This window comes from Pseudonaja textilis, chromosome 2, assembly GCF_049901715.1.
Source record: "Pseudonaja textilis isolate UNSWEBS1 chromosome 2, rPseTex1.2, whole genome shotgun sequence".
NCBI lineage: Eukaryota > Metazoa > Chordata > Lepidosauria > Squamata > Elapidae > Pseudonaja > Pseudonaja textilis.
Genome location: NC_141991.1, coordinates 66,772,650 through 66,796,854, shown reverse-complemented (window position 1 = coordinate 66,796,854; position 24,205 = coordinate 66,772,650). Strand labels below are relative to the sequence as shown.

General features: G+C 40.2%; 3 protein-coding genes across 5 annotated transcripts; 2 read left to right on the top strand and 1 right to left on the bottom strand.

Moving 5' to 3' along the window:
• Window positions 1–778: 778 nt before the first annotated feature.
• On the top strand, window positions 779–9,784 carry ARL10 (ARF like GTPase 10). Of its 3 annotated transcripts, none has more exons than XM_026696703.2 (4): window positions 779–1,325; window positions 6,771–6,939; window positions 7,548–7,723; window positions 8,216–9,784. In XM_026696703.2, exons 1-4 carry the CDS (start codon window positions 1,128–1,130, stop codon window positions 8,408–8,410), a joined length of 738 nt encoding a protein of 245 aa, XP_026552488.1. In that variant the 5' UTR covers window positions 779–1,127; the 3' UTR covers window positions 8,411–9,784. The 3 variants fall into 3 exon arrangements, with proteins under 3 accessions (XP_026552488.1, XP_026552487.1, XP_087780326.1); XM_026696702.2 differs by having other exon boundaries at window positions 852–1,325; window positions 6,768–6,939; XM_087924200.1 differs by lacking the exon at window positions 8,216–9,784 and adding an exon at window positions 7,848–8,149 and having other exon boundaries at window positions 904–1,325; window positions 6,768–6,939.
• Window positions 9,785–9,803: 19 nt separating this feature from the next.
• NOP16 (NOP16 nucleolar protein) lies at window positions 9,804–16,512 on the bottom strand. The gene is made up of 5 exons (XM_026696704.2): window positions 16,283–16,512; window positions 13,712–13,814; window positions 12,542–12,608; window positions 11,693–11,799; window positions 9,804–10,793 (listed from the first exon to the last, which is right to left on the bottom strand). Exons 1-5 carry the CDS (start codon window positions 16,387–16,389, stop codon window positions 10,653–10,655), a joined length of 525 nt encoding a protein of 174 aa, XP_026552489.1. The 5' UTR covers window positions 16,390–16,512; the 3' UTR covers window positions 9,804–10,652.
• A 132-nt stretch (window positions 16,513–16,644) lies between these two features.
• Window positions 16,645–20,384, top strand: HIGD2A (HIG1 hypoxia inducible domain family member 2A). The gene is made up of 3 exons (XM_026696705.2): window positions 16,645–16,870; window positions 17,806–18,018; window positions 19,142–20,384. Exons 1-2 carry the CDS (start codon window positions 16,729–16,731, stop codon window positions 17,970–17,972), a joined length of 309 nt encoding a protein of 102 aa, XP_026552490.1. The 5' UTR covers window positions 16,645–16,728; the 3' UTR covers window positions 17,973–18,018; window positions 19,142–20,384.
• Window positions 20,385–24,205: the final 3,821 nt, after the last annotated feature.

Here is a 24,205-nt window from a genome sequence, read left to right as displayed (position 1 = left end):
TGCTTCTGCTTAGCCTTTGTATTGTGTCTGTAGCAACATCAAGGGAACTCTGCAGAATAATATTATCTAAGGTGCTTTTTATCATGCTTAAATGCAATTGGTGAAAGTTAACACTGAATGCTGGTTCAAATAGATCTGTTTCTTTTATTGTTCGGGATATTCAGGTTACTTGTGTGTAATAAAAATACCTTACACCTCCTTTGCATCTTGTCATTTCAAAGTTAAACATCTCATGTTACACCCATTGAACTAACCACATTGCTAAGCCAGCGTTCCTAATATTGCAGTAGCCAAATTCCTACCTACTTCATACAGTATTTACTTGGAAATAAATTGAAGCTACAAATGAGTGTGTTCAGGACTGCAATCCTGAATCCAAATATTTGATAGGCTTTATACCCGACATGTAGAATTGGGAGAAAGGGGAAGCAATAAAGTTTGCTATCAAGGCTGAGGCTGAGATTGAATCAAGTAGATAAGATGTTAGATCAAGGTGGGGTGCATTCTTTTACATGCAAATGACCCCCCCACCCTCATCAGTGACATTTCTTAGCAGAATGGAGAAACATTCCTCCCTTTTGGAATCCCAGCCACAGAACAAAATGGTTCAGTATTTAACTACTGATAAAGCTAGGGATATAAGCAGGAAAGTGTACATATGCTGGCAATGGGGAAAACATAGCTCCTAATTGTAACCAAAATAGGTATAGGCAGGACAGTTTGTTCCTGTCATTCAAATCAGCACGGAACACCTTGCTTCGAAGTTAGCACGCAACAGGTGAAGCATATCAGCTTGAAGCCAACTCCTAACCATGGAACTCTTGGTGGAAGGTCCACCCCCTTTAACTGGTGAGTGACGTCACGACACTCGGCCCATAGCTTGCTGCTGTTGCTATTGCCGTTGCCACCGGCCGGGATATTCTCCCGCTGCTGCCTTAGACTGAACGGGAGCGGCCGGTCACCTGGATCTCCTGCCGGAGACTTCCTCGAAGGCGAGCCGCTAAGCTCGGTTGCGCCGGAGGTGGACGCGTGGCCGAATAAAGGCCAGGACCGGCGAAACCGGGCAGTAAGGCGGAGGAGCTTCTGGCCGAGCGGAGGTCGCTGGAGGCCGGTTGCCTGACCCGCCCATGGCTGCTGCTGTTGCCGCTTTCCGACACCTGAGCCTGGTGCTGGGCGCCGCGGTAGCAGCTCTCGGTTCGCTCCTTTTCATTGCATGGAAAGTCTACTTCCGAGACGCTGATGACAGCTGCGTCGGCTGGAGAAGTCGCTGGGAGCGGCAGCTGGAAGCGGAGCTAAGAGCTTGCAACGCGCAAAAGGAAGCGGAGGTAAGGGAAGCCTCTCTCCCGCGAGGCCGGTTCTTCCGCAGCCCAGAGCAAATGTTACTTTTTCGGAGAGAACTGGTAGCCGCATTCGGCTCCGTCTTAAAGATGGGGATAGTAGAGAAGGCTGCGAATTTAAGAAAGCGCTTAGCCGGTTCTCAGGAAACAAGGTTGTTGCTGTCATGTTCACCCGTGACGAGCTTAGAATTTGCTGGGTTGGGCATACACTTCAATACCTTTTTATGGGGGCCAAAGGAAGACCTTGAGAGTCAGCGTGCTCTAGTGGTTAAAGACATCGGGCTAGAAATTGGAAACCATTTGTTCTGCTCCTGCTTTACACACAAGATCAGTGGCTGTCTTGAGTTTCTTACACTCCCTCTCAGAGGCAGGAAGAAGTCAGTGAAATGTTTCTGAGAAAACTGCAGGGACTTCTCCAGTTATTTTTGAATAAACGCCCCCAAACAGAGTGAGGGAGTGGACTGGGGTGGAAGATACCCCAGCCCTATAGGGATCAACTTCTAGAGGTAGTGGACAAATTAAACATTCACTAATGATGACCTAGAAATTCAACTGCTAATCTGATCAAGTTGCATAATTTGTTTTTAAGAAAGTTGCCAGTACAGTATTTATTGAAAGGAGGCCAATAACAAGGATCAGGAAATAGCAAACAAGTTGTCCCAATTGAAGAAGTGCAAAGCATCATAAAAGGTAGTAGAATTATAAACATCATAAATATACATGCTGAGAGGAATTAAAGTGACTTCTAGAAAAGAAAGTCCTGCATCATTTTGGGGGGAATCTTGTAAAATTACAAAGAAGTAGGAAAGGTTGGATCCAAAATTATTCTTTATCTACAGTACCTCTTTTAGAAAACCTTTTTCGCTAAGTTTCTGAGAAGACTTATGGTAGAACTACAGGGGCATGCATATAAGAGAAACAAAACTTCGAAGAAGTGACTTTGAGCCCAATAATTGCATATAGGATGGCAACCTTCAGTCTTAAATTCCATGTGGCACCATAGAAATGCAGTATATCACAGGAGTTCACCCCCTCATATTTTGTAAATATTTAAGTATATCTTTTCATGTGACAACACTGAAGAAATGACACTTGGCTACAATGTAAAGTAGTGAATATACAGCTTGTATAACAGTGTAAATGTGCTGTCCTCTCAAAATAACGCAACACACAGCCATTAATGCCTAAACCCCTGGCAACAAAAGTGTATATACCCCTAAGTGATAATTGGGCCCAAGTAGCCGTTTTCCCTCCCTGGTGCATGTGATTCATTAGTGTTACAAGGACTCAGGTGTGAAGGGGGAGCAGTTGTATTAAATTTGGTGTTATCTCTCTCACTCTCTCATACTGGTCACTGGAAGTTGGCCAAGGCACCTCATGGCAATGAACTCTGAGGATCTGAAAAAAATGAATTGTTGCTCTACATGAAGATGGCCTAGACTGTAAGAAGATTGCCAAGAGACCATACAGCAGTTTAACAGGACAGTTTCCACTCAGAACAGGCCTTGTCATGGTTGATCAAAGAAGTTGAGTGCCTGTGCTCAGTGTCATATCCAGAAGTTGGCTTTAGGAAATAGATGTATGAGTGCTGCCAGCGCTGCTGCAGAAGTTGAAGTGGTGGGGGGTGTCAGCCTGTCAGTGCTCAGACCATATGCCACACACACTGTATCAAATTGGTCTGCAGGGCTGTCGTCCCAGAAGGAAGCCTCTTCTAAAGATGATGCACAAGAAAGCCCGCAAATGTTTTGCTGCAGACAAGCAGACTAAGGACATGAATTTCTGGAATCGTGTCCTGTGGTCCTCTGAGACCAAGATAAACTTGTTTTGTTCAGATGGTGTCAAGCGTGTGTGGCGGCAACCAGGTGAGCAGCACAAAGACAAGTGCTTGACTGTAGACAAGCATGGTAGTAGGAACGTCATGGTCTAGGGCTCCATGAGTGCTGCCAGCACTGGGGAGCTACAGTTCATTGAGGGAACCATGAATGCCAACAGGTACTGTGTCATACTGAAGCAGAGCATGATCCCTTCCCTTCAGAGACTGGGCCACAGGGTAGTATTCCAACATAACGACCCAAACACACCTCCAAAACCACCACTGCCTTGCCAAAGAAGCTGAGGGTAAAGGTGATGGACTGGCCAAGCATATCTCCAGACCTAAACCCTATTGAGCATCCGTGGGGCATCCTGAAACGGAAGGTGGAGATGCTCAAGGTCTCTAACATCCACCAGCTCCTTGACATTGTCATGGAAGAGTGGAAGAGGACTCCAGTGGCAACTGGTGAAGCTCTGGTGAACTCTGTGCCCAAGAGGATTAAGGCAGTGTTGGAAAATAATGGTGGCCATACAAAATTTTGACACTTTGGGCCCAATTTGGACATTATCACTTAAGGGTGTACTCACTTTTGTTGCCAGCAGTTTAGACATTAATGGCTGTGTGTTGAGTTATATTGGGACAGCATATTTATCATTATACAAGCTGTATACTCACTACTTTACATTGTAGGCAAATGTCATTTCTTCAGTGTTGTCATATGAAAAGATATACTTAAATATTTACAAAATGTGAGGTGTACTCACTCACTTCTGTGATATACTGTATACGGAAGGAAATGCAAAAGAATTGTGATTAATTGCTTAGATGTTAAGCGCTTGCGAACTAACCTCCCTTTTGGGCAGCTGCTAATTTTGCACTTCTAATGCTTCATTCCAGGATCACCCTTAAATGTTGAGTGTTGAGAAAGTTAGACAAAAGAAGCCATACACACAATTCATTATGTGGGTTCTAGACTATGCTACCAGAAAAATGTAAGAATTGCCACTTGGTTGGAGGGATTTAAAAAGAGGATTAGATTCAAATAAATGAAGGCTAAAAGTCAATTGCCTCCTATAACCACTCTCAATATTGTTTCCTGGTGAAGAGGAACACGAGGGTGGCACTACTCCACATTGTCCTCTTTTGTGGGTTTCTTATAGACACATGCTGGGCCTCTTATGGGATCCAACTCCTGGAAAAAACAAGCTTTTGATCTGTTCCATTGGGGCTCTGCTTACATTTTTATTTATTCAATTTGTATAGCCATCCACCTCAAACTATTTTGGTGGTGGCAGCTTATGAAAGTAATGCAAGAAGGAAAAGAACTTTTTGTAACAAAGATTTTGCAAAGTGAGCAGATTTAGAGAGCAGAAAACAAGGGCCTTGGCTAAAGATGAAAAGAGGCAGACTTCCTTAGTTGACTTCTGTTTATGTGTAGATAATTAAAGTCCTCACAAGGTCACTGTTTCTCTAATTGTCATAAAAGACTCCTTAGGAAGCAGTGCTAGTGAGAGCTATGCCTCTTCCCTGACTAAAGCTCCTGAGCTTTTATCCAGGTGGCATATGTTGATACAAACTTATTTGCTGAATAAATGTCCAGTTCATTCTAATGACTAGAGCTGACTGCAGTAATCCATGTCTCATTCATTTCTAGTTTGGTATACATAGAACTGCTCTTGAAATACATTTCACTTATAAAAACCCTGGACAGTAAGTTGCTTGTGGATTTTTATTTTACTCATTTTTTATTTGAGTTTTATTTTTCTCATACTCCAGTCTTGACTTCCTGTAGAGGACTGCTACCTCCACATATGAGTTTACGCATAAGTTTGTAATAATTTTAGGAAAATTGTAATGAATTCTTCCACCAAGAAAAGAAATACTGGATGGAATTTCTACGTAGGAAGGTTGTGTTGGCTCTTTCCTTGTTTTGTTTGACAACAGTTATCCATTTATTATCTGTAAGATTTATAAACTGCTTTACTCCATTGAGTTTTAGAATACAGAAAATACAGTTAATAAAACACTCTTTCATCTCCATTTCATCTTCACATTTCCATCTTAATCTTTTATGCTATCTCCACTTGACTATTAAGTCACCAAAGGCCTCCAATCTCTGGATTCTGTGAGACAGAAGACAACTTCCTACACTTCTAGTGAAGAGGGAGTTATATTCCAGAGAAGGGTAGACATATCTGAGAATGCCTCTGTATGTTTGCTGCTATCCTATTTTTTGATGGAAGGGGACCTTTGGATTAGGCAAGCAGAATGAATGGAGAGATGCAGTCTCAGTTACTAGGTCTGAGACCTTTAGGACTTTATGGTTGATGACCATTCCTTGAACTGCACTTGGGGAGAAACCAATAGCCCACACATCTCCCGTATCAGTGGTTTAATTCTTTTTTATATATAACAACCCACTCAGATTCTAGGCAGCTTACAAAATCCAGAAAATAATAAAACCAATTAAATATACATACCCATGCAACCTAGATAAAAAAAAAACAGAATGATAACCTGTACAACCCCCCCCCCCCAATACATTGTAAGCATATTAACCCCGAGAATTGGGAACAGAATCAGTTTTTAAGGGATTTCCAAAAGCCCAGAAAAACCATTCATGTCTTTATGGGATGAGAGTATGCTGCTCTAGAAAGCAAAGCAGCAACAAGGCAGATACACTTCTCGGTTCTACAAAATGGCAGCATTTAATAGAGGAGACAAAGGTAATTCAGGTCGTCTTCAATTTAAAACCATTTGTTTAGTGACTATTCAGTTACAACAGCACTGAAAAAAGTGAGTGTTTTTCACACTTAGGACCATTGCAGCATGGTCACATGATCAAAATTCAGCTCCTTGGCAACTGGCATGTATTTATGATGGTTGCAGTGTTTTGGTGTCATGTGATCGCCTTTTGAGACCTAACAAGCAAAGTCAATGGGGAAATCAAATTCATTTAACAGCAATATTACTAACTTAACAACTGCAGTGATTCACTTAACACCTGTGGCAAGAAAGACAGTAAAATGGGACAAAACTTATTTAACTGTCTTGCTTAGCAACAGAAATGTTGGGCTCAAATGTCTCATAAGTCTAAGGTTATCTAATTTTAATCCACTTATGCATGATTTTTGAAGACTTTTCTCCCCTTTTCCACATAGTGACTGATTCTTTATTGGCATCAGTTTTTTAAAAAAACTCCCATCTCCAAATCTTTCATAATCACATGTAGAGGTACAAAACCAATCATCTAGTATTAGAGGTTTGGAGTAATTACTTTTACGCCTTACTCATGTGTTTTATGATCCTTTCTTTCAGGATTGGTGTCCTAAATTAATCTACCATCAGCCTCCAAATTCTACTAGGCTGTCATTATTTTACCCTAAAGCTGTCAAGAATGAGTGACCTATTTGCTAAATTTATAGATCAGCTATGCTCTTGAAAAGCAGGACTATCCTAAATACTACCCACAACTTAATTTATTTGTTCCTGCTTGCTTATTGACTCATTTGACTATTTTAGAACAGCCATCTTTTCAGGGATAAGCCAGGGTTACAAGGGTTTTCATTACTTTAACCAATGACTTCCTGAACTAACCTGAACTCTTTTTCTCCTAGCAGCCACATTGCTGCGAATACCAAGTTTTGGTTCTCGGTTTGGACGGGGCTGGAAAAAGCACTATTCTTCACTATGTATGTAGTCCAGAAGCCAAAAAGCATATAGCACCTACTCAAGGCTTCAACTCGGTGCAGCTGCAGGCCAGTGGGCTCCAGGTGAACCTTCTAGAAGGTAAGCCCTGCTTGGAAATAGGGCATAATCAGCAACATACTGCATGTGTGGTAAGATAAAGAATATTAATCTGACACTAGTGCAGGAAAGATGAGTCCGGAAGTTCTTTCCCTTTATGATAGCAGTCACTGGCTTTGTTCACAGAAACCAGACTTAACTTTTATCTATGTAAGTCAGTTTGTTTACACCATAAACTAAGTCTCAAAAAACCTGATATCCAAATAACAAACTTTTTAAAAAAACTGACTTATGTTTAACATAGTTTTTAAAAATCTAGTATCATATTGAAGGGAAAACTCTTGAAACCCTTCTCCTGAATTAATTTCTTCAGTGCTGGGAATCTATGACTTGTCAATTTTTGTATTTTCAGCCTGAACAATGCATGGGAGACTATAATAGGTATTTATACATAATAAGAGAAAATTCTCTTTTATTAAAATCTACATCTGCATTTCAGGCATGTGAAAGATGCTTGTGATGTGCTGTAAAGAAATATTTTCTAAGGATTTGTTCCTTAGAAGTGGGCACTACAATTAAGCACTGGAGGACATCAGAATGAGAAAAAATGCTATCCAGTCAACTTGTATTTTTTCTCTTTGTTATACTAGTTGGTGGGAGCCAGAATCTACGCTTCTATTGGAACCAATATCTGAGCAAAGCCCACATTTTGGTGTTTGTTGTAGACTCTGCCGATGGCCCACGCCTTCATATTGCTCGGCAGCAGCTCCACTACCTGTTAGCTGAGGATCCTCAGTTGCCTTTGATAATCTTAGCTAACAAACAGGTGAGTCCCTTGCTATCTTTCACGTGGCATTCTAAAACTGCAGTTTGATATAGATCATGGGTGTCAAATTCACTGCATCATGTTAATGTCACATGACATTTTGAGATTTTTTTCCCCTTCGCAGAGCTGGTGTGGGCATGGCCTGTGCGTGACGCATCCAGCCCGCAGGCCGCCAGTTTGACACCCCAGATATAGATGGAAGAACAACTTACAATTATAGAACTGCATGTGACTCTTAAGATTTCTTTGACTGACACAATGAGCTTTCCTAGACTATTTTCTGTACTTCAAAAATCTCTTAAGGTTTGCAAGAATACAACCAAAATGTAACAGCAGATCACCAATAACAATTTCTTAATAATTTCAAGTGAAAAAAGGAGCACTAGTATAAGCTTAATTCTCACCCAAATGAAGAAAAATACAAAATTGTGGCATAGCTCTTACAGGAAAGGCCTAAGGTTTTTAAAATGATCGTTTGTACATCTATTCTAGGACAAGAATGATGCCCTGAGTGTTGCAGAATTGCAAGAGGAGTTGGCCTTGCACAACCTGGATAGACAAAGAAAATTCTTTCTCTTGCCCACAAGTGCAACTTTTGCTGGTCTGGCCACAGCAAACAGTGTTCTTCACTTGAAGCACCTGCTGGTCAAAATCCTTGCCCATTCAAGCAAGATGGACTCCCTGTGATTGTGCCTCTCTTTTTCAGCATGTTCAAGAAAGTCTTAAAAGTCCACCTGGCATTCACCAAATGCTTTTGGAGAAGGAATTCCACCTGCCAATATAGCCTTGAAAATAACTCCTACTGTTCTGGATAAGGAAGGAAAACAAAAGGCAAAGTACATTGCTTGAGGGGGCGCATCAATCAATCTCAGAGACTAGCTATTGAGAGCAGCTGCTGCTCTTTTCACAAACCTAAAGAATTGTAATACCAATGTTTGCACTAGGACTTTGCATTCTTCTTTACTGGATCTACTATACTCGACTTAAAAATAAGCAGGAAGAGGTAATGCAATGACTTTATATAAAGGAAGCTAAGGAAGTCATTTCAAAGGCTCTGTTTGCCTGTGACTTCGTTATTTTAAAAGCTGGGGGGTTAGTCTTGGCCCATAAAGGGCTTCTTCATCCTGATTGCAGTTAACAGAAATCAGTATGTACTGAAACTGATGGCTTAGCTAGGTTTGAGGACTCTTTAATGGAATATCTTTTATTTCTGCCTATGCATGTTGGAACAGCTGTGCCTTGAACTGATGCCAAAGCTAATTCAGTCACTAAGACACTGCTATCTTCTTATTTATTACTTGATTCTTCTGAAGTAGCCTCTACAAGGTCTAGATATTTGATATGGGCCAAAAGAATGGGAAACTCTGGGTTACACCACAAAGAGATGCATGAAACTGACATCCTCCAAACTAGTTGAGTGTCCAATTCCCAGGTTGGCTGGGAAGTTTGAGATGCAGGCCAACACATGCAAGTGTCCCTGATATGGCAAAGTTGTTCAGCATGTACTTGAATATCTCCATTTGATCACAACCTGTCAAGGGCTCTTTGAAAGTTTTTATTTCTGCTCCATTATAGAAACAAAATGTTATCTACGCAACAGCTATTCTGAGCTACCGTAGTAATGGCTGTTATAGCATACAGGTAGGCCACATCATAGGGACTACCTATATCATTCTCCTAAATTTCTAATGAAGAAAAAGAACAACCAATTGTCTCACCTCTGTATTAAAGCATAATTCTACATATGCAAGAAGCCAATCCCATCTTTAGGCAATTTGTGCCTACAGCTCTAATGATGTTACAAGTAAGAATGATGCTGTTTCTTAACTAGGAAAACGATGTATATACTATTACTCTCCATTGTTCCTTCTGTTGGCAGCTCAGGATCTTTGTTTGGACTAAGCTCCTTTCCACAGTTTTATGTTTTAACCTTCCCCCTCCTTTATTTATCCTACCACAGAATATAGGAACCCTGGATAATATATCTTAGCCATATATACCGAAGGTCATTGGTAACAAATGCTATGTACTATTTATCAATAAATCTTGTGTTGTAAGATATGACTCTGCTCTTCACCTCTTGCCGAATCCTGTGTACAATTCAACAGGACAATTACAGATTTTACTTGGGATTAGACAGTTTTTTTTAGTCCTGTGCTTTCCAGGTGCTTAAAAAACAGAGAATTCAGAAGATTTATCAATTGCAAATCCCTGTAGTAGCTGCATGACAATGTATAACTGCAGTTTGTCTTCAGAGATAAATAACTTTTAAAATAACCAAGGAAAGATGGCTTGACAGACAAGCCATAACCACGCATTAGGAACCCTCATTCCAACACGGTCGTCACCAGAACGGTGACTTCTTCCCTCCCATAAATATGAACTAGTGCTTATTGAGTTAGCATTTCTCTGGGATAGACTCTTATTGGAAAGTGTAGATAGATCTTTCCGGCACAAATTAACCAGTTCTGAGGCTTTAACCTTGAAGTCCACATCTTATTTCTGAAAAAGGAAACTACTATTTGAGGCTACTATTATTGTGCAGTCTTTCCAAACTGCTCAAGAAGCGGACAGGTTGGTGCACAATTAATCTCTGCTCTTGTAACTAACATTTTTTCAACATTCTCTATTATTGACACTAGGTTTAGGTTATGTCAATCAAGGTTATGTCAATCAAGGTCTCTACAAAGCAAAAATATTTTGTCACAAAGAGTTCTTTTACCTTGAAGAACCTTTAGTGAAATAAACAAACCTGAAAGCGGACTTAAAATTTCTGCAGAACTTTGGAGAATCAAAGTTTCATCTGTATTTTCTTATCTCTCTTTAAAAGGCAATATTTTATGTAATTCAAGTATTAGCTTTCCAATCTCTGTCATTTAAATCCATGCCAGCAGATGAAATAATGTTTCAACAACTTTTCTCCTCATAATTATTGTTCCATTTTTTCTGGTCGTAGAGATGAAATGAATGCTTGGTACTCCTCAGGATAGAAGCGTTTATACACATTGATCTTCCTCTTTATTTGTTTTGGTGTATCCTGGTAATAGTTCTTCTCATCACGAGCCATAGCCTAGGCAGTAAATTACAAGCATAAATTAACAGAGAAGCAGTTTTATGTTAACATATAGTTTTAGAAAGTTGCCACACCCAGAAAGTAAGCATTATATTAAACATCCAAGTCTCAGGGACACCCTGTACATAAAGCAAATGCAAATATAACTACAGAACTCCAGTTTGTTTGTTTTTTAAAAGGTAGATTCAGATGCTGGATGCAATTTAACCAGTTGCTCTACAGATATTTTGAATTCTGCTTGCAGCAAAGGATTGTAAGCACTCCAGTATAAACTACCTGAAGGGCCCTAGATTGCTTATTTCAGTTCAAATGTCCATTGCAGAACAATCATACATGTTGTCAAGCAAGAAACACCGCACAAAGCAATATGGGGAAAGAGAGGAAACAAATCCTTTTCTAAAGTTGCCTATATAATGCACAATGTATCAATAATCCTATAAATCAATGCAAGTCTTAAGCATCATGAAAGTCATTCATATTAAAACCCATGCCAAGATTTGAATAGTTTCTAAAAATGTGTGGGAAAAATAAAGATCCACCATGCAACCCAGAAGAGTTTCTCTGGAGAAAATGTAAGTACTGAAAAGATCTTCTGTTTTAAATACGTACTTGCCTGCGAGAGGAGATCTTACCCAGCCAAGCTGTTTCAAAGATTAAAACTCAATTAGAATTGGCCTTGGAATAACTGGAAACCAGTGCAGAAGGCAAACAGATTGGCATGAAATAGTAATAACAGCCAGTCCTCCCCACTTTCAAAATCTAGCTATTGTAATTGGGAATATCTAATCTGATTTTCATATAATTTTCTAATTATGTATTGCAATTATCTAAATAAAATAATACTAGTTGGAAATAATTACCAAATTATCTCTGGCCAAAAGAATGAGGGTATCTACCTTATAGTTTTCACCATGATTCTGAATCATGTGTTTGACGTAGTCGATAAGATCTCTGGAGAGGGTCTCGGATTTTAACTCTGGGAAGCTGGCTTCATATTCCAATTCTGGGCAAGAAAAGAAAAGAAAAAGCAATAAGGTATTAAGAAATGTTTGCACACTGCAGAACCTCCTTTTGTGGAAACAGGATAGCTCTACTCGACCATTACATCATGGAAGTCATATCCCTTTCCTCCAATAGGAGACATGCCCAGGCTTGCTTGGAAAAGGTGCATTATTTTCATATCAGCAGACACAATGTCTTTGTTCTCTCACCCTAATTTCTAATGATTTATCCAGCCGATTGTAAAACACAGTTTGTATTCAAAATCACAAAAAAGGTTGAATATCTGCTACGTTTGGCAATAAATGAAGAAAACTGCACTTAATTGGAATAGCAAGAATTCTAATGAAGGATTTTCCTATGAAGAATGACATGCGTGTCAAACTATGCCAGTATGAAGTAATACCCAGCAGTGGTGGGATTCAAATATTTTTTACCTCCGATTCAGTGGGCGTGGCTTGGTGGGTGCGCTTTGTGTGCGTGCATGCACGCACTTTGCGCACACGCTTCAAATGTGCACTTTGCACAGGCGCAGAGGCGTTCTAACTCGCTCGCAAGCCTGCACTCTCCAGGTCGCTTCAGCAGCTGCCGCGCAAAGCAGCTGCACTTCAAATTCAGAGGATAAAGGTGAGTATGGGAGCCTGGGCCCAACAGCAGAGAGAACTGGTTTGGTCTCCGCTGTTCATCACCGCTACCGGCTCGGCAGAATTGGGCAGAACCAGTAGAATACCATCACTGATACCCACCATTTATTACATACGGCTTTCTAACAGTTGTTGTCCCTGCCTCTTGTCCAAGTTCCATTTTTGTATCCTGTAATTTAAAAGACATGACAACTGATATTTTACAAAAAAGCAGGAATTATTTTGTATTTCCTTTTTACTGCATTATTATCATTTTATAACAATTGTTAACTCATTTTAAACATTTAAAAGGATCGATATCTTTCTTTTGCTGTCTAATTGGATGCAGTGTTACATCGCACCATTTCAAATTATTATATAATACAAATGGTGATAGCTATTTTATAAGTCTAACCAGAATGATTAAGGGACTGGAGACTAAAACCTATGAAGAACGGTTACAGGAACTGGGCTTGGCTAGTCTAGTGAAGAGAAGGACCCAGGGAGACATGATAGCAGTCTTCCAATATTTGAGGAGCTGACACAGAGACGAAGAGGTCAAGCTATTTTCTAAAGCGCCTGTAGGCCAGACAAGGAATAATGGATGGAAACTAAACAAGGACAGATTTAACCTGGAAATAAGGAGAAACTTTCTGACAGTGAGAACAATCAACCAGTGGAACAGCTTGCCCTCGGAAGTTGTGGGAGCGCCATCACTTGAGACTTTAAAGAAGAGATTGGACTGCCATCTGTCAGAAATGATGTAGGGTCTCCCGCTTGGGCGGGTGGTGGTGGACTAGATTACCTACAAGGTCCCTTCCAACTCTGATTATCTGTTAAGTCTCTAGCACTATTTCTCAGCATAGCGATGGATGTTAGCACCAGGGGGCACTAAATGAATAAGACGGTGATTTTCACTTGCCTAAATGAAATGCCAAGAATTGCAAATAGCTCTTCAACTATTTCAATTTCCTAAAAAGTGAGATAGTCAGACAAAAGAAGAATTTATCTCTAAACCAAAAACTGGGTTAATGTCAGTTTAGGTACAATGTTACTTCTCATGCACACTTTGTATTTAACCAATACCATCTGAGATTAACTGAAAAAATTCTAGACATACAAACATTGTCATGATGTACTTTTCTAACCAGTTATGCTATTTTCATTTCCCAATTATTGTCTACCTGGAACAACCTCCAAACATATAATGCAAGCTCCTAAACTATAAACCTTGCATTATAGTTATTCAACTTTCAAGTGATTCACAGTTCTTGAAATTCATGCAGCACTAACCTTAGGAATGGGAATTGCCTTGTTTGGATCAACAGCCAAGCCCATTTCTGCCAAATTCTTAGAAACCGATTTGGTGCTATCCCAGGCATGTCGGATTTGAGCACTGAAGAGAAATTGGAGGGAGGGGAATAAAGCAGGGCATCAATGCTATGCAATCATGAAGAGATTCCTCCCTTTTCGATAATAATGACCACACTTTTGCAATCAAGACAGATTTTGCACCAACAAACGGCAGCCCTCTCCCTCAATTCAAGGACACAGAACAGTGGAGTGCTGATTAGAGACTGAAAACCTCAAATCTATATGTGCCCCTGTCTTTCCACAATTGTAAAAGTACAAGAACACTTTAAATGACAATCTGTTGGTATTTCATTATATATGAAATTGGCTGCCTATGGCAGCTACCTCAACTCTGTCTCATGATAGGACTGATCCTGTATAACTGTCTAGTGCCTAAAAAAAATCTATGTATTTTAACATACCTAAAGATATTCCAAGCATCATTAAGAGGCAGTCTTTAGCATAATTTGGGTTCACTTCATTACTCTTTTTAAACTTATCCATCTTCTTGAATATCTTACCTTTTTCATACATGAAAAGGAGTTGTTATAGCAATGGTAATGAAGCGCTCGCCATAACTTGAGCCATTTTCATTCTATATGTTTTTTAAATCAAATCTAACTCTGGCATTCTTCATGTTATTCCACATTTTACCAATTCTTCATTTTAATTATTGTTTGCCCCCAAACCCTGTGTGCACCAGTAGTTTTCCAGGGGAGGGGAATTAACATGGAACAGAAATTATAGATAACTAAAAGAATCAGGAAAAGTTGAACCAATATCCTGCATTCCATGGTTGCAATCTCAGTGCGGAGGTAGTAGTAGTCCTCAACTTATGATCACAATTGAGCCCAAAATTTATGATTTTATGTGAAAAATTTGCTAAGTGAGTTTTACCCCATTTTATGACTTTTCTTGCCACAATTTTAAATGAATCACTAAAGCTGTTAAATTAGTAACCTGATTGTTAAGTGAATCTGGCTTCCTCATTGACTTTGCTTGTCAGGTCACAAAAGGCAATCACATGACTCCGGGATGCTGCAACCGTCATAAATATAAGTCAGTTGTCAAGCATCCTAACGTAAATCATGTGACCATGGGGATGCTACAATGGTTGTAAGTATGAAAAATGGTCATAAGTCTGTTTTCAATGATGTTGTAACTTTAAATGATCACTTAATGAACTGTTGTAAGCCGAGGACTACTTGTAGTTGAATAGGAGATGTTACCTATTAAAATGGGACCAAATGCAGGGATAAAGGAGCAGCTACTTAAAAAGTGTACAATTGAGGAAAAGGAAAGGAAAGGTGAGACAACAGGGATGTAGGACTTACAATTTTAATTTTAGAATAAGGACACATGGTTTATGCCAGTGGTGACTAACCTTTTTGGGCTCCTGTGCCAAAAATTGTTAGCGTGCCAGCACACCTGAACTTGCGTGCCAGCACCCAGAATGCAATGCAGGCCCCCTTCCCCACACCCCCTGTGCATGCGCATGCAATCCCCCCCTACCCTCTTACTTGCACTGCACCTCACAGCTGATTTTTCGGCTGGTTTCAGGCCTTTTTTGGACTCCCAGAGGCTTGGAAAAAGCCTCTGCAAGGCTTTTCAGGTCAAATTATAGGCCCATTTCATCATTTCCGGTATTAGAGGAAGTAACGAAACGGACCTATAATTCGGCCTGAGAAGCCTTGTAGAGGCTTTTTCCAAGCCTCTGGGAGGCCGGAAAAGACCTCAAACCAACCCCCCCAAAATCAGCTGTGAGGTGCAGGCATGCGCAGTGAGGTAAGTTTGCCTGCAGCACACGTGCCAGCACAAATCAAGGGTTTATGTTGTTGCAGTTTTTATAATGCATTGTTTTCCTGCTCTTAGCCACATCAAACATCCCAGATCCCTTTTAGCTGACAACATAATATGCAAATAAAACAATACACACACTGAGCTGCTTTTGGAACTGAACCCACGTTGGCAGGTTTTGAATAGGATCTAACCCATTTTTTCATTATTATTCTTTCAATACTTAGTTAAAACAGAAGTGGCGCTGCTATTACTGTAGAGCAGGGGTCTCCAAACTTGGCAACTTTAAGACTTGTGGACTTCAATTCCCAGAATTCTCCAGCCAGATGGCTTGAATTGAAGTCCACAAGTCTTAAAGTTGCCAAGTTTGGAGACCTCTGCTGTAAAGAAAGCGGGATTCGACGGCCTTCAGGAGCGACGCTCAAGCTGGGCAGACGAACTACGACCCAGCCTTCCGCATTTTAAGCCTAACTAGCGTGTTAAATGAGCCCAGACCTTACGGTTGGTTCCAGGTGTATCGCAAACGCGGAAAACCGGCGGGATAAATGCAAAGTAACTCAAGTCTGGGCAAGCACGTCGTGCAAAGGCAGCCCAGGAGAACCTGGCGCTTTTCAGACATCTCAAATGACCGAGGATAGGGACGAGCCCCCACCCCCCAACCCGACCCCATCTAGCCCAAATCATGACTGGACAGCTTTCTTTCCCTTAACTCACCATTTTATTTTAGGCGCCGACCGTTTGCGGAAAGCCCGGTTGAGTTTTTTGCGGTCGACGTTATAATTATACTTCTTCCGACGCTGCTTCTGCTTGGCTTTCGGCATCGCGGCGGTTCTCGAGACCCGAACTTGGAAGAAGAGCCACGCGCTTCCCCCGCTTCAAGCCCTTACGGTTGCAAGCCAAAGCATCCGTCGGGCCAATGATCGCAATGGCGGATGGGAATGGTAGTTCTGGCGGTTCGGTCAGCGTAGCCGAGACGCGTTTCCATTGAACTACATTTCCCAGAGAGCGAGCGCGCGGGGGGAGTGGGGAGGAATCATGTGAAAAGCACGATTGGCTGAAGACGGCGCTCGACGCCTCCTTTAGAGACAGCGGAAGAGCTGAACCACGTTAAAGCGAATCCGGAGGTGACCTTCGTGCGTTGGAATCTGGCGAGATCTGTTATGGCTGGGAGTGCTCCGCCGCCATTTGATCCCTACCGACCCCCCGTTATTGAAGGCTTTACTCCGATTTCTCGGGGAAGTGGCGAACGCTTCCAAAGCAAATTCGTGCGCAAGTTCCGCGAGAACCCATTTGTGCCCATCGGTGAGCCTGGACGAATATTCCTAGTCTGGACGAATAATAAATAGCAGGCGAATTGGTCGGGGGTTCGCAGAGCGCGACTTTGGGGGGAAAGCAGTGCGGTTATATTATTTCAATATTGCATTATTTCTTTCAAATATTTTCATTCTCCCTGTCCATCCCCGCCTTCTAGACAGTGTTGAATAGTGAAAACAAAAGATTGATGTGAAATAAACAGCCGGAAAAACCTAGCAATCAAACATACGTAAAAAGCGAAAAACAGTAAAAAGGATTTTATATTAACGCCCATCCTAAGAAGGAACCAAAAAAAAAAATATTCCGGACAATAGCTCCGAAGTCAGCCAGCCACCAGAAATATCTTTTTGTTGGTCTCAATCAAAAGGTCCTAAGAGCTTCCTAAGAAAATAAAACCTGCTTTTTCTCATTTAGCTCAATGCTTTACAAACTTGGCAACCCTAAGATGAGTGGAGTTCTACTCCCAGAATTCCCCAGCCAGTTCTGAGAGTTGAAGTCCACATCTTCCAAATTGCCAAATATAATAGATTTTGTTGTATCAAACAGCATAAATTATTTTGAGAAAGGGAAAATAAGCATGGCTTAAAGCATAACTACCAGTCCCTGAGACTGATCAGGAAAATACTAACATTTTTTTAAAAAAATCAGTGTTTATCCTTAACAGAAACATGAGCCATAAAAGTGATATAAATTACTGTAAGTTTTTCCTGGTGTGAGGGAATGGAAAAGAATGCCCTACCTAAATACTTGCGTTTAGATCTTTTGTTAACCTTTTTAATATGTGAGAATTGAAGATCAGTGAACCAAAGTTTCTTGACAGAACTGGGAACTCTCAATGAAAAGATGGACGGTATATTCAGGAGATAGCCCAAGTCTGTAACAGAATTTCTTTCTTTTGTTTCCTTTATTGCTCTCTCCTCCAGGCTGCCTTGGTACTGCTGGAATTTTGACTTATGGACTCATTTGCTTCATAAATAATAAACCCAAGCAATCCCAGATGATGATGAGGGCCCGTGTTATAGCTCAGGGCTTAACTATTGCATCCCTATTAGTGGGCATGGCTGTTACAAACCTGAAGTCATCCAAGTGAACAAGATGCTGCTGTACAATAATATGAAAGTTGTCCACTAATCAGGGTAAGAACAAGCCCGCTTGCCTGCCACCACACCACATTTTACAGAATGATATTTCAGTGCTACATAGGAAGTGACTTTTCTAGTACCAAGGAGGCCCAATTTTATTAAATAACATTGTTAATATATCCCATCAATACAAATTTGCCTGATGTATAACATTGTGTATCATAGCCATATTTTAAGCTTGTCTTTCTGATAAAGCCAGTAAGATTATCTGATGTAAATAAAACAGATTGTATGGAGAGCCTTTATTATCTATTAGACAGTTATGTGGTTAAAAGTGCATCAAAATAACACATTTATTATGGAGATTGGATGTAATGAACCACATTAAGTTTGTGTTTAAAAATCATAAAGTTTCTATTCTTGGTGTATTTTTTTCTGAAATGTTTGTCACTGTCAAGGGTGGACAGAAATCAGGAGGAATCTAACTGTGATGTATTAAAAACCATTGTCTTAAGACCTACTGAGTTAGCCTGAAACAATTGTTACTTGATAAGGTACTTGTAATCTGCCTCACATACAACTTCTGTAAAACTGCAGATAACTAGAGTAAGACCTTTTAGCTGAAGCATTGATCAGTGGGTTTGTTAATGTAGTAGCCTTCATGCTGTATAGTAACATCTGGCCTAAATTACTGGATTCCTTTGGTGGATTAGGATGGAGTCTCCAAGGCTCCTAATCTTTGGTGATTTCAGCCTTTCCCCAAATAGCATTAAATCATGGGCACCTTAGAATTCGTGGCAAATGCCAAGCTGACTTGTCATCAAGAGCCTGATGTACTTTTTGTTTCAGGGAAATTACTACCTGATCTGAGAGTTGTAGACATTATCATCAATCTATTACTGGGGATACATGCTCTGATTGCTTTACATTTTGCACCTCTTGCAAAATGGGAGGTGGAATCTGTTAGACTACTAGACCATCCAAGGCAACCAATAAACCCTGACAAGTTGTAAAAGGAGGTTGTTTTTGTTTTTGTTTTCTTATGGATTTGATCAATAATTTGGCTGATAATTTTCTGCCTGGCTGAAATGGACATGTAGCAAAGGCCTTAGAACAGTTTACACCAGTGCAGCCTCTCGCTGTGGATGAATCCTGAGGTGATCCTTTGATTTTCCAGGGCACTTAGGAGATAAAATGCCAGAAGAGCCACCTAGAGTACTACAAGAAGAGCACTACAGAAGAGCCACCTAGAGCCAACACAAGTTAGAGCACTCTTCCTCTCCTTTTTAACATCTGCTTGAGAACATTGGGTGAGATCATGAATTGGTTTGGGGTCAAATGCCATTGGTTTGGTCATACTACTTGTTTATCTCAACCCAAGGTTGGCAGAGATCAAAGTCCTGTACCTATACTTGGAGGTTATCAGGTTGTGTCTCTGTGGAGGAAGAGACTCATTCAACATAAGCCAAGCGGCTATGTGTGCTGGAACTGGGGATATGTTCCATCTTTAGGCCCAAATGGGAATCCATTTACTCCTGTTGCACAGTTTGGGGATCTTCTTGGACTCACAGCTCCAGCTCAAGCAGGTGACAGCTATGGCCAAGAGGCCTTTGCAGAAATCCATGTAGTGCTGGGATTGCACCATTTCCTGGGCTTAAGTAAGTAAGTAAGTAAGGCTTATTTCTAACAAGCACTCATGCTTATTCACTTCTTATGGATTATCATAGTATGCACTACATGGGGCTATCATTGAAGACCATCAAAATATTCCACTGATCCAGAATATAGCAGCAACTTAAGCAATTACGGGCATGCCCATGCAACACCTCTGCTTTTTGAATTGTACTGGTAACTGGGAGGCTTCCAAGTAAATTCACTGCCCTGGTTATTACATAAATGCATCTCATGCTATAGAGACTTTCCTGTAGCTTCTGCCCATGCTTTATGATTAAACAAATTTGTCATATTCTTAGCCATTAAACAGTATCATTAGATGGGACTTATATAAAAGCATGCCTTCTTGGTCACAATGCCTGCTCTTTGTCCGCATGATGACCTTGTTAAAAAAATATTTTAAAAGCTGGCTTTTCACTTAGGTCTTGGATTGGAATGATACAGGCCTTTGAGTGTTATATGGTTCCTTTAAAATTTGTGGGGGGTTTCTGTATGTCTATTTTTTTGTATTCTTTAATTGTTTTACTATTATATGTTCCCCAGAGTCACAACAGCCTTATAAATTAGTAAATAAACTGGCCTATTGTCCCCTCTCTCCACCCTACTTTATTCCAATTTAAATCCAATTCATTCCAATTTAAATCCAATTTAAGTCTTGTTTTCGAATACCCATTTCAAGCATATGAAGAACTGAGTTGTATTTCATAAAAGTTTATACCTTTTAATAAAATTTGCTAGTCTGAAAAGGTGTGACCAGATTCCTGATTGTTGGCTGTTGTGCAGCTCTCTTACAGTATTAAGGGTAGGATAAATTCCATCTCTTTTCCAGTCTGTTCATTTTTGAACTTGCTAGATTGCAACAGAATTGTTAACTTAGTCTTGCTAACTAATGACATCTTCCATGTATCGTAGCTTTTCTAACCATTTATACTTTTTAAAAAGTTTCTAGCAATGCCTTGTGCATTCAAACTGCTAAATTACAAAGGAGCGTAGGGAAAAATTACCATTCAACAATAGGTATGTATATTTTTAGATGTAATCTCATGCTAATATATCTGAAAGTAAATCACACTCAGTAGGATTTATTTTTAAATATCTTTACAGGTACTTAATCTTTAAATTTTAAATAGGATTAAACCTGCTTATCCAGCTTGGTCATACCTATTGTGCTTGACAAAGTACATGTTGAAATATATTTTGATAAGAGCCAGACATCCTAAAGTACAAAATTTAGGTTTACGAGAGAAATTAAAAGAAAACTTGTGACTAGCAAAAAGTAAATGGAATGGATAAACAAAAAAATGTAAAAAGATGGTAAAATAGTAATAAGAGAATGTGGAAAGGTTCCAGTAGAAAATACTGTATATTTTGAACTATGGGTTGAACTATGGCAGGGGTGTCAAACTCCCGGCCTCTGGGCCGGATGCATCATGTGCTGGCCCTGCGCCCACCTGGTTTAGCAAAGGGGGAAAAAGTCACGTAATGCTGCTGTGAGGACACAAGTTTGACACCCCTGAACTATGGAGTCCTTGGTATGCTCTGAGCTTGGTTGTTTGCTTGCAGACATTTCATTACTTGACTAGGTAACATAATAATGTACCAAGAACTCCACAATGGGGAAATGTCATAATCTCCTATTCTATTTCACTCTCCCCAAAGGGTTTCTAGGTTCAAATTAATGTAACTAAAGCAAGTGACTCAAGGAAGTGGTAACTTAGACTAGTACTATAAGCAAAGTTATGTGTCCAGGAGAAGCCTAATTCCAGCCAAGGCTCTTGGAGGAGCTTGCATATATTTCAGTGTCTTTTATTAAAAAAATTAATGAAGAATAGATGTAATGCCAGAAGTTTAGAGAACAGCAAAACTACAAAAAGAGGACCATGGTAATTTGTCTTGGTATCCATACTGGGAAAATAATTTGGGAACATTTAAAAAATAATGCACTGGTCTCCTGCAGGGTTTAGCAAGTAGAGTTAACCCAAAGACATTTGATATGCTTTAACAGGAATGACCAGCTTAGCTGTCCATTGCACTATAGTCATAGTGTACCTTGACTTTAGCAAAAAGTTCAGTGAAGTATCTCAGGAGATTCTGAGAGAGAAGATGGTGGAATACAGGCTGGGATATGCTACTCCTAGAACTATGATGGCTAATCTTTTTGGGCTCCTGTGCTGAAAATTGTGTGCATGCTTGTGCGCACATGTTTGCGTGCCACCACCCAGAAGGCATTGCGTGCGGGGGGGCCCACTGCACATGTGCACGCAATCCCTCTTGCCCCCTTATCTGCACTGTGCATGCACATGCCTCCCAGCTGATTTTCGGCCCGTTTGAGGCCTTTTTCGGCTTGAGGAAAGCCTCTGCAGCCTTTGGAGGCCAAAAAACGGGCCTGTTTCGTCACTTCCGGTATTTCAGCTGGGAGGCGCGCGCATGCGTAGTGCAGGTAAGTTTGGCTGGGGCTTGCATGCCCACACAAATGGCTCTGCGTGTCACCTGTGGCACACGTGCCATAGGTTTGCCATCACGGTCCTAGAAGAAAGAATTGAACAAGTTTGTACCAAGCTAGAAAGAATAGTCAAGTAATATGCCTCAGGGCCCTGTTCAGCACCTCGTGCTATTCACATATTTATAAATGGCTTGGACAGAGTTCAAATCATCAAATTTGCAAAAAAAACAAAACCGTAAACTGAAGAAGCAGCAAATACTTTAGGTAGAAACAAGTGAGACGTATTTTAATAAATGCAAAATTCTACATAGTAAGGGTTCTTGTTCGAAAGCATGGGCATTTTTGTATTGTAGGAATTGAGAGCTTCAAGAAAACTTATATTGGCTGAATTTATGTGTCATGTTAAGCCATGGTTTATTGACTAAATTATAATGGCTGGCCTAGCAACATCAAACCTTGAGTTACTGAATAAAGCTACAGCTGAATTACCCAATGCTTTCAAGTTATTATGTTTTAAAGCTGTGCTTACCCAACACTGCAAGCCAAAACCTAACAAAGGGCCTTATGCTTTGTCACCAAAAAGAATCCAGGCATTTTGTGCTAATTATCTCGCTGGCAGCCTAAGTTGGGTGAAATAATGAGGTCGATGCATAATCATAGGTGTTGTGCGTAATTCGGGGGGAGGGGGGGAATCCTCTTTAACTATTTCCTTGCATGGTAGATCAATTTTAGTAACAGTTTATATCTGATAATTATTACTCAAATGTGTTAAACGGAGGAGAAAAGTTTAGTCCGATTGTCACAGCAGATCACTTTTCTCTACTGCGCCTATGGATGAATTCTTACAGCCAGTTCATAAAAGCTTCTGCCCACCAAACAAGTTGAAACTACTGTATGCACTTTCCATGTGCTGGTTTAAACAATGCAGAAGTACGATAGTAGGCAGAATAGAGCAGATATCCAGCATGGTTCTGAAATCGAGCAGTAGTGTCATATGAATTACACGGCTAGACTAGATTACATTTCCAGGGAGGTAACAGCATTGGGAAGATTGACTGATTGGTGTCTATAGTGACTTTACATTCTTTGGTAGTTCCTGTAATTAGAGTTCAGTATTTTATATTGCATGAACTTAGCTCTCATTGAGTCACACAATATCTACTAGCAGCCTTTATTGGGCAATTACTACACTGAAGTAACTTGTAATCTATGCTGGACTGGATGGTGGCTTTTTGTTACCTTGGAAAGCTGTGAGCACCATTGAAGCAAAGTCTTACAATACCGGTATATACATATAGTAAGATGTTAAAACTCTTCCCGTTCAACTTAATACAGTTTACAGCTACAATATATGCCCCTTCAGAAGTAAAGGTTATGGCTCTGTATAGGGGTGTGGTTTGATCCTCATACTAATGAACAGGCAACTGTGTAAACTATAGCTTGTTATATTGAAAAAATGATTTATGCAAATACTAAGAGAAGAAAAGGCTATGACACTGATCTTGTTGCCTGTTTAGACATGAACCATGAATGTTTGAAAATTTAAGTCAAATAGCTCCTACTCTAGGAGGTACTGGATTCCTTGCTTCTTTTCTGGTAATATTTGCTTTATAATGACACTATTTTGCAGAAGCTGTTCTGCATCTTGGCTTTCTTATTAGCACCTTAGTATTATTATGCAGGAAATTTTGCTACTAACTATAAGGCAGAAGTAGCTTATAGGATTTGAAGCACAGCAGCCACATTCTTATAAAATCTTGTCACAATGCCTGTGTTTTTAAGGATTTATTTAAATGCTGGATGTGGCAATATTTAGCCAAACTTGGATGACCTCGGAAACCTAAGCAACTAATCTGGATTGTGTTTGGATGCACAAATCATCCCAATCTAGACTAGGAAATTGAAAGGCATCCCAGAAAATGGCAACGGCAAAATTTGTGTACTACTGCCAAGAAAACTATATAGGCATATCTGCATAGTTCATAAGAAGTTAAAGGGATCTTTCTTTTTATATGCACAGAACTCTTTACCCAAAGACTAGCCAATTATGTACATAAATTATGCACAGGGAAACTTTTAACTATTTGAGTGATGGCTATTAAATTTATTAAAATTTAAAATTTG